The sequence below is a fragment of the Heterodontus francisci genome, chromosome 9, assembly GCF_036365525.1.
Source record: "Heterodontus francisci isolate sHetFra1 chromosome 9, sHetFra1.hap1, whole genome shotgun sequence".
Taxonomy (NCBI): Eukaryota; Metazoa; Chordata; class Chondrichthyes; order Heterodontiformes; family Heterodontidae; genus Heterodontus; species Heterodontus francisci.
In genome coordinates, this window is record NC_090379.1 from 55,602,643 (window position 1) to 55,619,504 (window position 16,862).

Here is a 16,862-nt window from a genome sequence, read left to right on the forward strand (position 1 = left end):
TTCAGGACCACGAGTTCATCCGGAAGACCACTGAATTACCAGCATACACAGACTGTATATTCTTTTATTTGCTCTGGACTCTAATCCAACAAATCTATCTTCTTCACTTTGGTGTGTGTGTGTGTGTGTGTGTGTGTGTGTGTGTGTGTGTGTGTGTGTGTGTGTGTGTGTGTGTGTGTGTGTGTGTGTGTGTGTTTCTCGTTTGTGCATGTGTGAGATTCTCGTTTGTGTGTGCATGAAAGTTGGAGAGTATTTTTTATTTTACTTAGATCGGGTTTTGGTTTTAAGTACAATAAACTAACCTCTTTCTTGTTTAAACTCAAGAAAATCTGTCCGATTGGTTCTTTTATGATCAAAGCACATAAAAGAGTTAAACACTCACTGAATTGGTAAGCATATCCACTGTTGAAAAGAAATAAACCCTGTTGCAGTCAAACAAGGACAGGGACAACAGGGGAGCCTTTTGATCCCTCCTCATCTGATCGTAACAGTAGCATGAGTGAACCAATATCCTACCACCCTGCAGAACAGCAATTAGGGTTGCAATGTAATGCAGCACGAGAATACCCAGAAAGTTGCATTTCTACTTGCATTGTTTTATATTATTATTTTCATTAATATGTTCCTAACAAAATTGAGAATGTAGAACTTAGATTCTCTCCTCACAACCCACAACCCTCATTCAAGCTTATATAGAATTTTGCTCTCAATAGCAAATGACATTTTGAAAGAAATAGATGTTCCAGAGAAGATATTTTAATTCACCTGAGCCACTGTGATGCCATACTCTTCAAGAGATTCTGATGATTTTTCTAGCTGTTGAAGGAAAAGTCTGATTGATGGGTTGGCTGAAATAGAGAATCAGATAATGCTTTTAATGTTCTGAACTGAATATTTATTTCTATAGCATAAATAGGCCAAAGATGAACAAAGACTAACATTTTGGCTCCCTTTTAAGATAACCTTACTTGTCCATATTTAATTTCAATTTTGCTGCTGTAACTTGGGCTAGCTTGACACTATTTTTAATTAGTAAGAGAGGGGATGAACAAAAGAAGAAACTTGCATTGATATGGAGCCTTTCATGTCCTCAGAATATCCCAAAGCAAAGCACTTTTTAGGTATAACCACTGCTATTTTGTGGGCAAACACAGAAGCTAATATATACACAAAAAAGCCCCTCAAACAGCAATGAGAGGAATGACCAGAAAATCTCTGTAGATGGTGTTGGGTGAGGGACAAATATTGGTAGAGGCAACAACAACTTGCATTTATATAGAATCTCTAAAACAGTAAAACGTCCCAAGCTGCTTCATTGGAGCATTACCAAACAAAACTTGACACCAAGGTATGCACAACAACAACAACATCAGCTTTAATTGATATATCGCCTTTAACATCACAAAATGTCCCAAGGCGCTTCAAAGAGGTATTATAAAACAAAATATGACACCGAGTCACATAAGGAGATATTAGGACAGATGACCAAAAACTTGGTCAAAGAGGTAGGCTTCAAGGAGTGTCTTAAAGGAGGAAAGCAAGGTGGAGATACAGAGAGGTTTAGGAAGGGAATTCCACATCTATGAACCTAAGCAGCCTAAGACACGGCCACCAGTGCGGGAGCAATTAAAATCATCTAGCTCAAGTGGCTAGATGATATCTCAGAGGGTGTAAAGCTGGAGGAGGTTACAGAGATAGAGAGGGAAAGGCCACAGATGGAATTGAAAACAAGGATGAGAATTTTAAAATTGAGGTGTTGCTTAACCAGGAACCCAATGCAAGCACAGGTGTGATGGGTAACCCGGATCTGGAGCAAATTAGGATACAAGCAGCAGAGTTTTGGATGAGTTTAAATTTATGGAGGGTGGAAGATGGGAGACCAGCCAGGAATGCATAGGAATAGTCATGTCTAGACATTGAAGAACTCCCCTGTTCTTCTACAAATAGTAACATGGGATCTAATATGTTGCTTAAATGGGTACACAGGGCCTTTGTTTAATGTCTCATTTAAAATACAGCACCTCTGTCAATGCAGCAGTCCCTCAGTACAGCACTGAAATGTCAGCATAGATCACACAATATTATGACTCAGAGGTGAGATTGCAACAACTGAGCCAAGACTGAAAGTAGGGACAGGAAAGGGGAAATGATAAAAACTATTATCGTCCACATAATGTTACATAATGAATGTAGTTTATCAGGGCAATCTATATAAGCCAGACTACTTCAGTGTTGAATTAATTGTTGAAGTAAAACTGAAATGAACATTCAAATTAGGCTGAATAATTTGAAAAGAAAACTCAAATTAAAAACATTCTTTTCAAGTGAGTCCAGTCAAGGGACAGAAAAAAGTTTGTACATTTTCCAGGACTCAAAATTCAATTGAAAAAATAAAATTAAGTGAAATTGATTGAGTTATTTTTGCAAGGATGACTTTTTTATGCTCTGCAAGGTTAGGGATGTCAGTCCTAGGCTTTAGAACATTTTTCTATTTATTTATTATATTTATGTTTTAGAATCAAACAGTCATACATCAGGCATGGTGCAATTCAGATGCAGAGCAAACCTCTCACTACATTGCCTCTACAATGATCCTTAGACTCAATCTTAGAAAAGTACTCATTCCATACCAATGACCTAGTGTCATTTCTAATTCCTACAGCAACCACCTTTATGGCCTCTGTGTGAGGCCATCAATTTAGTAGCAATTAGTTCAGAATTGTGAGTAGTAAGATACTACATAATCTCAGCTGTAATCAGCAATGATCTAACTTGGATCAAACTTAAACCCAAGATGAACAGTGTTATCCAGTATGCCGAAAACAAGCAAAAAGAATATCCAAATGTACTAAATATATAGGATGGATACAGATAACGCAAAGTTTTACTTTTATTGCAGCATTCTGTTTCAACTATTTAATCTAATCCAGCAAGTACTTACTTGTTTTTCTGAAGTATATTAAAGACGTTTTTCCTGACTGTAGAATATTGATAAAGCGTTGCTGATTTAAGGTGTGTAATGTCTTCACACTATCAATAACATTGAAATGACCAGCATATAATAAAATTAAGAAAAGGTATGAATTCCATTGAGCCATTTTAGCCAATTGATAAAGACAGTACTGATTCCAAGAATTGCTTAAATAATGTGAATGAAATCCTCAACTGCATTCTTATTTATTTCAATCTGGAAAAAGAGAAATTAGCAGTAATTAGTGAGATATATTCCACAGACCATGTTCAACTGTCCATAACTCATCATGATGTTGGCAGTCCCATATATTTACGTCTAACAGAACACATATAAGATGTTAAAGAAGCACCAATGCATCAGGAGCACAAAATGTACATGGAAAAGTAGTCCTCTTATTGTAAAACATGGCACATCAAGAGCCAACGCACTAAATCATCAATCAATGGAATACATAAAAACCTACCTTATAAAAAATTTCTATTCTGAATACCTACACTCCATTTTAAAACTCCCTCCACAATTAAACTGACTTTGTGTCACTTTTGGATGGAAATTAGAAAATTGGAACTTTTTTTCTACAATAAACTGTATTTTCCAAGTTACAAAGTCACTGAAAACATTCACTTTTTTTTTTACAATTTCCACATTTAAAAAAAAACCTTTTACTGATTAAAGAAACGTAGGCTCTGTGACCAAAGCAGAAGATTTTGCTGACTACCAAAAGGCATAATGTGAGCCTACAATATTATTTTCAAGTTACGTCAGGCCAATAGGACAAAAGGACATATGTGTGAAGGTTTCAATTTTTAACCTTCATTGTAACAATTAAAATCGGCAAGGGTCCAGCATTCAGCTTCTGTAAAGATTAGAAACACTGGCAGGAACAAGAAAAATGGAAGTATGACAGTCCATTAGTGATGGATTTAAAGGAAGACCTTAAAGTAAGGGATGAAGTGGACAGGCCAAGAGTTCAGGGAGGGAATTCTGGCCTTGGAGCCTGGTCTAGGTGGGGCGATGGGGTGGGATTCACAAAAGGCCAGAGAAATAGAGTATTTGGGGTCGGGGATAGATGAGTTGTAGGTCTGAAAGAGGTTACATAAATAGGAAGTGGTAAACCCATGAAGAGATTTAAATATTAAATTGGAGGCTTTGGGGTACTAGCGAGCACACGTGGTGGGTGAGTGTTAATGGTATGGAATAGGATATGGGTAGACGTGTTTTGGATGAGCTGAAATTCATGGAGAGCAGAGAATGGGAAGTCTTCCAATCGGGCATTGCAATAATCAAGTCTGGAGGTGACAGGCACATAGATAAGAATTTTATCAGCAGATGGGCTGAGGTAGAAGCAGAAGTAGATGACGTACCAGAGATGGAAGCAAGCAGTTTTCATGATGGAGAAGATATGGGGTCAGAAGCTCAGCGCAGTGTCAAATTAGATGCTGAGGTTTCAAACAGTCTAGTTCATCCTGAGACTGTGACCAGACAGGGGATTTGAATTGGTGTTAAGTGTATGGAGCTTGTGGCAGGGACTGAAGACAATGTCAATGTCTTCAGTCTTCCCAATGTTTAACTGGACAAAACTGTGGCTCACCCAAGAGTGGATGTTGAAAAGCAGCCTGACAACACAGAGGCAGTGGAAGAATTCAGGGAGGTGGTGGAGAGGCACAGCTAAGTGTCGAAAGCATACATGTGACAGCTGACCCCATCTCTGGAAATCAAATTGTCAAGGAGCAGCATGTAGATGAGCAGAAGGAGGGGGCAAGGAATAGATTCTTGGGCAACTCTGGCGATAATGGAGCAGGCGCAGGAAGAGAAGCCATTTCTGGAAACCTCTAACTACAAATGGATAAGTAAGAATGGAACCAAACAAGGGCAGTTCCACAGCTGAACAACGAAGACATTGGAGGAGGATGGTATGATCAACCAGGTAAAAGATGCAAAGTAGTCAAAAAAGGATAATGCTCCACTGTCATAATCACAAAGGACATCATTTGTGACTTTTATTAAGCCTTTTATGCTGTGGCAGGGTGTAAACCTGATAAGAAAAATTCAAACAGAGCTGCAAGAAAGATCAGCATATATTTGGAAGGTGAAAACACGTTCAAAGTCTTTGCAAAAGGAAGGAAGATTGGATATGGGGTCGTAGTTTGCAAGGACAGAGGGGTCGAGGATGACTATTTTGAGAAGATGATGTCGGCAGTTTCAAAATGTCTGAGGAGAGGGAATCTTTTAAAATGTCAGCAAGTTAGAAAAGGAGGTTGGCTAGTCAGCATTAGTGGCAATGGGGTCAAGGAAGCAGGAGATGGGTCTCATGGATAACATGAGCTCGGACAGAACAAGAGAGGACACAGGAGAGATTCAGGTTCAGAGCTAGTGCAAGTGAAAATCTGGTGGGGTTTGGCTTGGTGGGCAAGGAAAAGAAAGGGGGAATGGCAGGTGCAACTAAACAGATGGTCTCAATTAGCTTCTCATACTTGTTGGAGGTGAGGGTGGAAAGGGAAAGGGGAGGGGACTTTAGGCCTCAGTGCTTCATGTAGTCCAGCCAACTTTAGTGATGGATGTCTAAGCCACTTTTGTGTCTTGGACTTGAGGGGTCAAAGATGAGGGCTATGCCAAGAGGGATGACCAGGATGGGAGCAAGTAAAGGTTTTGCTATTTAGCATTTCAAATGGCGTTTCATCAGAACTGGTTCAGTTCTGGCTTAACTTGTACTTTCCTCTTTTTATGGGGCTAATGGGCTGGTTATGGATTTCCAGTATTTTCTGTTTTTAGAATTACATAGAAATTACAATGTGGAAACAGGTCATTGGGCCCAACCACTCCATGTTGCTGTTTCACCTCGACACGACCAGTAATCCTAATATATATCTGTCCTGTTCCTATCTCTAGCTTTCTATCAACCAGCTATCTCACCCGTCTTTCATGTTAAAGCATGAAGGTTTCTGTTTCCATCGTAGTGCATTCTGCAGCCTCATTATTCTGTGTAAAAAAAAAACTCCTGTTTACATTTAATCTTACATCGATGTGTCGTTGCGATCGAGACCTTCCAATCACAGAAAACAGCCTGTTTCTACCATTCTGTCCAATCCCTTCATGACTTTAAACACCATAAAATCATCTCTGATCTATTTTATTTCATATATCCAGTTATGTACTCATTTTCACCCCGAAGTATATGGTTTAGTGATTTTCTTTTGCCAGTAAATATTACCCACGACTTTCTGCGTGTAAAAAAAAGGCAGAGCGAGCTCTCTGTAAGAGGTAAAAGAAAGAGAAACATTCATTCCAATTTAACTAATAACTGAACAACTCTAGAATTCTGCTAACTTTGCAACGCAAAACATTGACACATAATTCAGGAAAAAAAACTGAAAGAAAGCACAGTAATTATCAGCATGTCCCTGCCCCATTGTCATACCTTACATCGGAATTCGCTGCTGAGAAGGTTCGACAGCCGAATCCCCGCCTCAGCCTTTCGCTGATTGGCGCTTCTATAGTCATTGTTTGCAACGTAATTGATTATTGGCTAATTATGGTGTCCATCAAATCGTTTACAGCCACTTCCGGTAACAATCGACAGCACCAACCACGCACGCGCCTATTTGGGGACCGCCCTCAATCCGATCCTGTTTGTTGTCTCAATGATTGACAGGAAGGGATGACAAGGTTCCACCAATGAGCAGACGGATAGAGAGAAGGGGCGGGACCATTTGGAGATTTTTTTTCTTGCGGGGAGCTGAGGCAGGGGCTGGATAGATGGAGAGTGAAGTTACTGCAGTATAACAAGCATAGCCTGTTTCAGGACACTCCGTAAATATGTCTCCGCAGAGCTCAGCGGCAAATGTGCTCCGCTTCCCGTCAATGACGGCGGCTCCGGACAAGCCGATCCAGGCTGCAGTGCCCCCCTCAGTGGAGCTCGGCTTGACGGTGGTTTACACCGCTCTGTACTCTCTGCTCTTCCTCTTCGTTTACCTGCAGCTCTGGCTGGTCTTGCACTACAAGCACAAGCGCTTCAGCTACCAGACGGTGTTTTTGTTTCTCTGTCTGTTTTGGGCAGGCCTGAGGACTACGCTCTTTTCCTTTTACTTTAAAAATTGTGTCCAGGCCAATCAGCTGGAACCTTTGCCTTACTGGCTGCTGTATTGTTTCCCGGTGTGTTTGCAGTTCTTCACGCTGTGTCTGCTAAACCTTTATTTCGCACAGGTATGTTTTTAAGAGGGGAGGGGATAATAAAAATTAATTCATCTTCATGCTGATTTCGCTTTTTTTTCAATGGATCATTGCATTTGCTAGAAACCGCAGGAACACTAAACAAGTGCTGATGTACGAGACTGTCTTTGTCCCTTTTATATATCCAAATTACAGTCTTATTCTGAGATACAAGTCGGCTTTTAACATAACGATTCCTATTGTACTAATTTCCCATAGTATGGTTTATCGCTAAAATAGTGGCTACCTTTTGATTTTGAGAGCTGTTTGAAAGTCTTGGCTTGTCCGGTTAATTATCTAAGTAGACCGTTGTTTTAAAAGAAACAAATGATATTGGGAACCGTGTCATTCCGGTTTTAGAAAAATACCCATTATGACGTTAACTGCTTTGCCGGACGCCTTTCAGTGCAACGCTCGGCTGTTATTGGTGATCAAATGTTTTTTTTTAAAAGTCCCTATTCTGAAATTCTGTAACTAGTTGCAACAGATTTTCTTCTGTTATTAATAGTTGCTGGAAATCTCATTGACAGTTCTATCCACCCAGTTCAGGAGCATATTCAATCAGTAATTTTTTTTCCTGTTCTGGCCTTGTTTAATCCAAAAGGGAAATCGATAAATAAATCGTTCCGTTTCGCGACTAAGACGATTGCAATTTGCAGGTATCGGCAGGCAGTTGTTTAAACTTTAATAATTTGGTGAAGCAAACCGTATTACAGTGATGCCAAATCTGAGCCGGTTTTTCTACAGTTATCCATTTGAGTTCTGCAACTCATAAACTCGTACTTTAATGCTTCGCTTACTTAGAATTACTTACTTATAACTTTTATAATGACCACTCCAGGCGCTTACCCATTGTCTCTCGAGATAAGGAGGCCAAAGAAAAAAAAACTTATAATTACTTAGCAATGTTTATGTAGAGGATGTGCCAATAACTGTAATTTATTTGTTTAATTTATAGTTTGTTCGGGGTTGTCTTAATCGTAAATATTTCACTTGTACGATATTGTTTCCAACCAGAAAGCAGTTGGATATTGGAAGTCTTAAAAAGAGAAGTTGATTTAACGAGGTGATCCACCTCGGGGTTAGAACATTGCTCACCTGGCCACTGCCTCTCTTGATCTTAGTTCCAACTTCCTCCCTAGCCAATTGTAGGAGATTCTGCTGTCTCCACAAATAATTGCACAAAATGTTAATGATTCACCTACAGATTTTAATCTCTCGGCATTATGCAGAATTACGAGGGTAAGTGTACTTCCTATGCAAGTTATAAGTATTTCATGTAATTTGTAAATAACTAGCATATTTATTGACTGTTTTGAGTGCTACCAAGCTTTAATTGGTGGACTGCTTTTACGTTGACGTATACAATAATTGCAATATAAAAGCGCACTTACTGTTATCACAAGTGCGATCTAACAAATCGCAAACTGCATTGTTCATATCGTCCATTTGATCCAAAGCTATTTTCCAAATTAATGAATGGTAGCCACCTATACTCTCTGAAACTTCCTCCCTAAACCTTAACGCCCCATTCACTTTAAACAAAAAAATAGTTTCCAAACCTATCTAATCGCTCAACCTTTCGACCACCAGTATTAATAGCTTTTCGCATAACTGGACGTCTGTCCCTGATCTCTCTCGCACTTGAGGCATCTAGGGCCTTTATTACTAAATGCAAGTTGTTGTAGAAAGAATGGTGACTCATTATTTAGATTTACAAATACAAAGAATTAGAAATGATAGTGTTCCAGAAAATTGACGTTACATCAGTTGTAATGCCTCTTATTGATGATCTGATCTTCCAATCATTGACACAAAATTCAGTTGATTTGCTGTAGGAAAGCAAAGGGAGTTAGATCCATAAGCAGTCTGTTTGTATTAGATTGCTGTATTTGCTCTGCTGGGCCATAAGTGATTAAAGCCGCCTTAAAGATGAATTGAGGATAGGGCTTTTGTGTGCTTTGTCCTTGGGTTCCCTGGACAAGTGAAAACGTCAATGATGTCTTTGGTTTTATATTAAAAGTGCATGAATAAAAGTTCAGGTTTTGATATTTTGCAGTTTTGAGTTCTATCATGATGTATTGTGTGGCTTAAGTGTAGTGCATTGTATCTGTTATTGAGTATAGATAAAGTAGGCCGAGGCCTTTTCCAGAAGCTCTAGGCACTCTCTGCCTTGAATTCTGTTCACATGCAATGATAAATAGTAAGCCAGCCTTTTTTACAAATTCTTACTCATGAAACCTTTGGCCTCTTTTATGGAGGCAAGGGATTGACTTGAATCCTGAATTTAAACATTTTTACTGGGTGATGTGTTGAATGTAATTCAATACATCATGCATGTTAACCCAAAAGGCTGGCCAATAGCTACAAAAATGACACTAAAACAAAATGCTGGAAGCATTCAGCAGGTCGGGCAATATCTGTGGAAAGAAAGTTAGTGTTTTAGGTTCATGTCCTTTGATCACAACTGCAAAACTGACCCTGAATAAAAGCTTGTAAGATGTAAACAAGAGGTTCCACTGAGTGCACATAAACTTGTACCTTAATAGGTACGCCAATCATTCTTTCACTTGTATGAGAGGAGGAAATAACATAAGTGCATGAAAGACAGAAAAGAATACAAATGTTGAAAGCACAAAATCACTTTTTCTAGGGGGTTCATTGTTTTTGTTTACACTTTCTCCCAGTAGCAGTACGTAATATAGTACTGAGAGGATGAAAGTTTAAATCTTAATTAAGAAAAATGCCTAATAACATTGAATGTTTATACCTGTCTTGCCAACTATGGGATTATTCCCAGTTAGGACTTTAAACAGTAAAATGCTCAATCTTCAAAAATGCTGCTGCTCCTCACCCTTGCCAATTGATGCACTTCTAAGTTGTGGGCTGGAGATGAGTCCAGGGATGTGCATCCCTGGAAAATTTTGAATTTGTTTGGTTGAAATGGTTCTATTTGGTCATCATTATACTTAAAATGTCATTTTTAATTTTTTTAAAATTTGGTTTTTGCTTTTAGTCACTTCCCTAAAAGCTACTTGAACAGTCACTTTCCCACCTTCTGCACCAACTGCTACAGTTCAGAGTCAGTATCTCCTCTGGACCCAGTTGATATAAACGCTATACCCTGTCCATCTCATCTAGTTCCGATATACTTTCCTTCTCCCAATAGCTGTGTTTATGCTGGCACTTATCCTCCCTAATTAACTTAGAGTTTGCTGGGGTACCCAGGGGTGTGCCAGGTGGTGGCAAGAGTTGGTTTTGTGAAAGGAAAATCATGTTTAACCAATTATTGGAGTTCTTTTGAAGAAGTAACATGCTGTTGATAAAGGGGAACCGGTGGATGTACTGTACTTGGATTTCCAGAAGGCATTTGATAAGGTGCCACATCAAAGGTTATTGTGGAAAATAATAGTTCAAGGTGAGGGTGGGGGTGGGGGTAACAATTTGGCATGGATAGAAGATTGTCTAGCTAACAGGAAACAGTAGGCATAAATGGGTCATTTTCTGTTTGGCAGGATGTAATGAGTGGTGTGCCTCAGGGATCAGTCCAGGGGCCTCAATATTTTACAATTTTTATATAAGTGACTTCGATGAAGGGACTGAAGGTATGTCTGCTAAATTTGCTGATGACACAGATAGGTAGGAAAGCAAGTTGTGAAGAGGCCATAAGGAGGCTACAAAGGGATACGGATAGGTTAAGTAAGTGGGCAAAGATCTGGCAGATGGAGTATAATGTGGAAAAATGTGAAATTGTCCATTTTGGCAGGAAGAATAAAAAAGAAGCATATTATCTAAATGGTGAGAGATTGCAGAGCTCTGAGATGCAGAGGGTGTCCTAGTGCATGAATTGCAAAAGGTTAGTATGCAGGTACAGCAAGTAATTAGGAAAGCTATTGGAATGTTATCATTTATTGTGAGGGGAATTGAATACAAATGTAGGGAGGTTATGCTTCAGCTATACAGGGCATTGGTGAGACCCCATCTGGAGTATTGTGTACAGTACTGGTCTCCTTATTTAAGGAAGGATGTAAATGCGTTGGAAGTAGTTCAGAGAAGATTGACTAGACTAATACTGGAATTGGCTTGTGAGGAAAGATTGGACAGGCTAGGCTTGTATTCACTGGAATTTAGAAGAGTAAGAAGCGACTTGATTGAAGCATACAAGATCCTGAGGGGTCTTGACAGGGTGGATGTGGAAAGGATGTTTCCTGTTTTGGGAGAATCTAGAAGTAGGGGGTCACTTTTAAAATAACAGGTTGCCCATTTAAGACAGATGAGAAATGTTTTCACTCTGAGGGTCGTGAATCTTTGGAACTCTCTTCCTCAAAAGGTAGTGGAAGCAGAGTCTTTGAATATTTTTAAGGCAGAGGTAGATAGATTCTTGAGCAAGGGGGTGAAAGGTTATTGGGGTAGGCGAGAATGTGGAGTTGAGGTTACAATCAGATTAACTTGTATCTTATTGAATGGCGGAGCAGGCTCAAGGGGCCGAGTGGCCTACCCCTGCTCCTAATTCATATGTTCGTAACCTAGCACTCCTGTTCCACCCTTTGTTCATGCCAGCACTCAATGCACTGCCACAACTAGCACTGCAACCCACCCGCCCCAGCCATTTAACTTCAGTTCATGTTGACACTCGAGCACTGCTCGCACCTTATTCCCCTCTATCTTCTCACTAAAGCATTGATCTATAGTCTCCCACTTTTATGAAACATTTCTTCCAGCTCCTGCTGACCTTTCTTCCCTAAAACCCCACCTGTTTTCTGCTGTCTTCCCTCCGCCACCCCAAAACATTCTTTGTGCCCTCCTTACCCACCCCTCCCCCACCCATGCTGTTTCTACCTGAGTTCTGCTGCTTGCTTCTGTAAGTGTTTCCAGATACTGCATACTGTGTGCACTAATTTTCGCCAAAATTTTTTTCCATGGAAACGCTTTAGTTACAGGACCTTGGTATGAGCAACACTGAGGGAAGGGGACCTGTTGATACTAATTTTCATGCACAAAAAAAATTGTGTGCCAAAACATTGACCGTCAATTTAAAAAGTAGATGGTTTTTAAAATTATTATTCATTCACAGGATGTGGGTGTCACTGACAAGGCCAGCATTTATTGCCCATTCCTAATTGCCCTTGAGAAGATGGTGGTCAGCTGCCTTCTTGAATAAAACGAAGTGGCTAGGCCATTTCAAAGGGCAGTTGAGTCATCCACGTTGGTATGGGTCTGGAGTCACATAGGCCAGACCAGGTAAGAATAGATTTTCTTCCCTAAGGATTCTTTAACAACAATTCAGTAGTTTCATGGTCACAATTGCTGATACTAGCCTTTTATTCCAGATCTATTTAATTGAATTTAAATTCCTCAGCTGCTATGATGGGCTTCAAATTCATGCCTCTGGATTACTAGTCCAGTGGCATAACCACCATGCTACCATACCCCCTGACATATGCAACTGATGCATGGAAAGGCAAATTTGAATTCAGATGTCAAAAGCTGCCTGATAACTGGAAGTAACTAGTGTTTAGAGCAGTTGAAACTGAAATACTACATTTTATTGATTTTACAAATTGCAGTGCTACATAGGTTGAGTGTATACATTGTTTATCCTAACCAGCTGCATAATCTGAACTGTTTTAGTCCTAGCCTAATTTCATTGGGGAATTAGCATATAATGCAAAGCAGTGTGTAATTAAGCACTAAGGATAATTACTTGAGGATAATTAAGCCAATGATAACAATTAGAAATAAACGTCAGACTAGATATAGTTTTCTGACGTTGGATAGATGCTGCTCTTGTTCTGCCATATGCAAATTGAAATGGTTCCTATTTTTTGCATAGTTGGCTTGCAAAAATAAAGTGTTACTTGTTGTACTCTTCCAGTGGAAGCTAAATCTACTACAGCCTCCACTACGGCCAGTCTACCTCTAGAGCAACAATACGCTGACGAAGGTGGATATATTGTCTGAGCTGGCAGTCAATGTATTTTTTTTTCCTGCCACATATATTTCCATCGTTGTCCAGCCTAAGTGTTGAAACAAATTTCTGGATTTAGTAGATGCATACTTTATTGCTGTTCAATCAATACTGAACTTACTCAGCATTTTGTTAATGGACCACAGCTGAAATGTTATTGTCCCTCTAGGATAAAGCATGCATGATGGGTGAATGTATTTATATTGCACAATATTACTACTGAATTTCACATTCAATTATTTCAGTGAAATGACAGTTTGTAGCTGTTTTATGCTCCTCCAACTCCACAAACAGCAGTGAAATGAATGGCCATTTAATCTGATTTTTGTGCTTTTGGTTAAAGAATGTTTGTCTGGGAGAGCTCCTGCTTTTTAAATAGTGATGTGATTTTTAATGTCTGACTGAAATATTTGAACATAGACAGGACCTCAGTTTAATGTCTCCTCTAATTACAGATATGGCAATTGTTAAGGCAATTGTCATTCCATAGAGCATTGTTTATTGTATATTGGTTTTCATGTGATAATCCATGCCTCCTCCCTTAATCCTTTGAGACCACTTGAACCTTTACAATATTGTCCTGGGGAGTCCTGCAAAATGGTGTGAACAAAAGGGCAATTTGTTTTAGTTTTTTTAGTTTGAGATACAGCACTGAAACAGGCCCTTCGGCCCACCAAGTCTGTGCCGACCATCAACCACCCATTTATACTAATCCTACATTCCTACCACATCCCCACCTGTCCCTATATTTCCCTACCACATACCTATACTAGGGGCAATTGCTAATGGCCAATTTACCTATCAACCTGCAAGTCTTTGGCATGTGGGAGGAAACCAGAGTACCCAGAGGAAACCCACGCAAACACAGGGAGAACTTGTAAACTCCACACAGGCAGTACCCAGAATTGAACCCAGGTCGGTGGAGCTGTGAGGCTACGGTGCTAACCACTGCGCCACTATGCCGCCCCTTTGGAACTCTACTGGCTTATTGGTTAGGGAGCTGTAACCTTAATGTTTATAACACTGGTATAAACTAATATCAGAGGCCCTTTTATAGAGGGGGCAGCAAAGGGAGTAGGATAGGTGTTCTGTTTCTTCACTATTAGTACATAGAACATTACAGCGCAGTACAGGCCCTTCGGCCCTCGATGTTGCGCCGACCTGTGAAACCATCTGACCTAAACTCTTCCATTTTCATCCATATGTCTATCGAATGACCACTTAAATGGTTGTCTTTCTCTCTGTATCTGACACCTGAGTAAATAATTCTTCTAAGAGGCATCCTATTGGTTTTGATTCAATCAAGGAATTGCTGTATAAATTTATTTCTTCAGTTCACAATGTGGTCATTTAGAATCACATTATGTTCTGGTGTTTTCTCCAGATGTTACTCCTTAATTTGACTAAAGTATTTACAAAGTCAGTCACTTGAGTGTTTTTAAACACAATCATACACACAATTTAGTCATCTGAAGCGCAGTTTTAACCAAAATCTAGATTAGTGCAAATAGGTTTTATTAATCCACTCCAGATGGGATTAAGGTTCATATGAGAGCTTTTCATTCCCCCTCGAGTCACAGGGTATCCATTTGGTGCTGCTTCATAAAGATAGAGGCGAACTGGAGAGCAGGTATATAATTCCTAGTAGATCCTCTATCTCGTCCCCTCTTTTTTTTTAAACCTTCTCTTTTTGAAGTAATGGAATATTGTTCCATGGGTGTCTCTAGCCTGCCTGTCTCTTACCCAATAATTGCTCTTCATATGTAAGCAAAACGATAAGTGTTCGCTAGCTATTTATTTGTGAAGGGTGTCACAATTGAACCTGCTCCTGTCCTCGCCAAAACATTTAAATTTTAATCAGGGCTCACCAGCTATTTATCAGGAGCTCCAGTTGAGTTTTTGTTTTGACCCACTAGCCAAGATGGAGATCAGCAGCCACCAAAAGATCCACAATTTCTTTGTGTGATTAAGTAGCAGGTGGGACCTTTTTATAATATCCATGTGAACCAAATATATTTAATGCCTTGGTTGATCTCCTGTGGCATTGATGGGGTCTGAAGCATGGTTGCAATTTTCAAATGCTAATGTGAAGCTGTGTTTAACTTGGCCTCTCCTTTTACATCTTCTGTTCAGCTACTCCCTATGGGGACAAGTAGCTGTAAAATCTTTCAACAAACATTCTGAGGTTAACTTGAGACTAATTGTTGAAGAACATTTTAGTAGATTAGCTTCTGTTTGTTAATTGCTAACCCTCTTCCGAGTGCAGATGTAATATTCTGTACCTATTTTACGATAATACTTAGAAGTTTGTAGTTAAGTCTCAAAACATAGGATAACTTGAAAAGCAGAGTAGATTCAGCTGGAGTGTAGAGTCATCTTTCCAGGTTAGGCTGACAAACAATGCGATGCGTTACAGCACTACCACCGGCATGATGGTGCAAGTTAAAGTGTGACAAGTTGCGTAGGCAGTTTCCATTATGCATGGTGTCTTGGGAATTTATAATATGAAAAAGTTGATCTCGAAGCGTAACAAAAGTGCAACTATAGGAAATAAGGTTCTGTTTTGCCAAATCACACCTCAACCTATTTCCTTTACTCCTCTAGCACCTTATTCCCTGTCAAGCACCTGACCTTCTCTCCACTCCTTTTAAATTTCTTTACCAAGTCCCATTCTGTTTTCCCTGATATCCTCACCTTGTTTCTTCCCTGAGATTCTGCACTGAATGAGTCTTCAAACTGGTCTCTTTCCATTCTCTCTGTGGGTGTTGCTGGCAAAGCCAGTATTTATTGTCCATCCCTTGTTGCCTTGAGAAGCGGTGGTAGGCCATCTCCTTCTTGAACCACTGGTCCAGATTTGATGCAACTGAATGGCTTGCTAGACCACTACAGAGGGCAGTTAACAGTTAGCCACATTGGTATGGGTCCACAGTCACATAGGCCAGTCCTTAACAAAGGGACATTCCTGAATCATTTGGGTTCTTGCAATAATCTGTCAGCTTTATAATCATTTTTGTATTGAAAGCAGCTTTTTATTTCCAGATACTTTAAAATTGAGTGGAATTTTGAAAGTGCTTTGGTAGAATTTGAACACTCATCTAGGCCTCTGGATTACTAGTTCAGCAATGTAACCACTATATTGCCATACCAAAAGTCCATCTTTACCCCCCCCACCCCCCCACTAATTTCACTGCCATCCTGTCCTCCCCAAACATCTCCCTCCATATAAATCCTCCTATCCATATTTGCAGCCACCTTTGCAATCATTCTGGATACCTCCTGTGACCTTTTCTATTCCTTTCATCTCTCACTAACAAAACCATCTCTGTTCACTTCCTTGTATCTTTCACCATCCACATTCCTTGCCAACCCTACCTCCATCTGTATCTTTCCATGGGGGAGGAATGAGGACAGGTAATATAAACTAAATAGTACAGTTTTAAAGGGGGTGCAAGGACGGAGACATTTGGAGGTGTATGTACACTAGGTCTTACTGGTAGCAGGATACATTGAGAGGCTTCGTGGCATATAGGATCCTTGGCTTTATAAACAAGCATAAATATACAAAAACAAAAGTTGTGCTAAACTTTTTAAAAATCACTGGTTAGTCCCAGCTGGAGTATTGTTTTCAATTATGTGCACCACACCATATCATTATAAGACTGTGTAGAGGTTATAGTGGGATTTCAGTCACATGGAGAGACTGGAGAAGTT

General features: G+C 39.7%; 2 protein-coding genes across 13 annotated transcripts in view; one reads left to right on the top strand and one right to left on the bottom strand.

The window, feature by feature from the left end:
• txndc16 (thioredoxin domain containing 16) overlaps window positions 1-6,439 on the bottom strand; it is a 201,569-nt gene extending 195,130 nt beyond the window's left edge. For 6 of the 9 annotated variants that reach the window (XM_068039124.1, XM_068039122.1, XM_068039123.1 and 3 more), the window contains exons 1-3: window positions 6,393-6,439; window positions 2,942-3,187; window positions 766-848 (exon numbers count right to left, since the gene is read on the bottom strand). In XM_068039124.1, coding sequence (XP_067895225.1) covers window positions 766-848; window positions 2,942-3,098 — 240 coding nt within the window. In that variant the 5' untranslated portion in view covers window positions 3,099-3,187; window positions 6,393-6,439. Of the gene's footprint in view, window positions 1-765; window positions 849-2,941; window positions 3,188-5,887; window positions 5,908-5,992; window positions 6,227-6,392 lie in introns of those variants that run through there. The other 3 variants (XM_068039118.1, XM_068039119.1, XM_068039120.1) reach the window with 3 other exon arrangements.
• Window positions 6,440-6,714: 275 nt separating this feature from the next.
• Window positions 6,715-16,862, top strand: part of gpr137c (G protein-coupled receptor 137c) — a 53,993-nt gene continuing 43,845 nt past the window's right edge. For all 4 annotated transcript variants that reach the window (XR_010975693.1, XM_068039126.1, XM_068039127.1 and 1 more), the window contains exon 1: window positions 6,715-7,177. Coding sequence is in view for 3 of the 4 variants with exons in the window: in XM_068039126.1 (XP_067895227.1) it covers window positions 6,791-7,177 (387 nt within the window). In the remaining variant the exon portion in view is untranslated. The remainder of the gene's footprint in view (window positions 7,178-16,862) is intronic.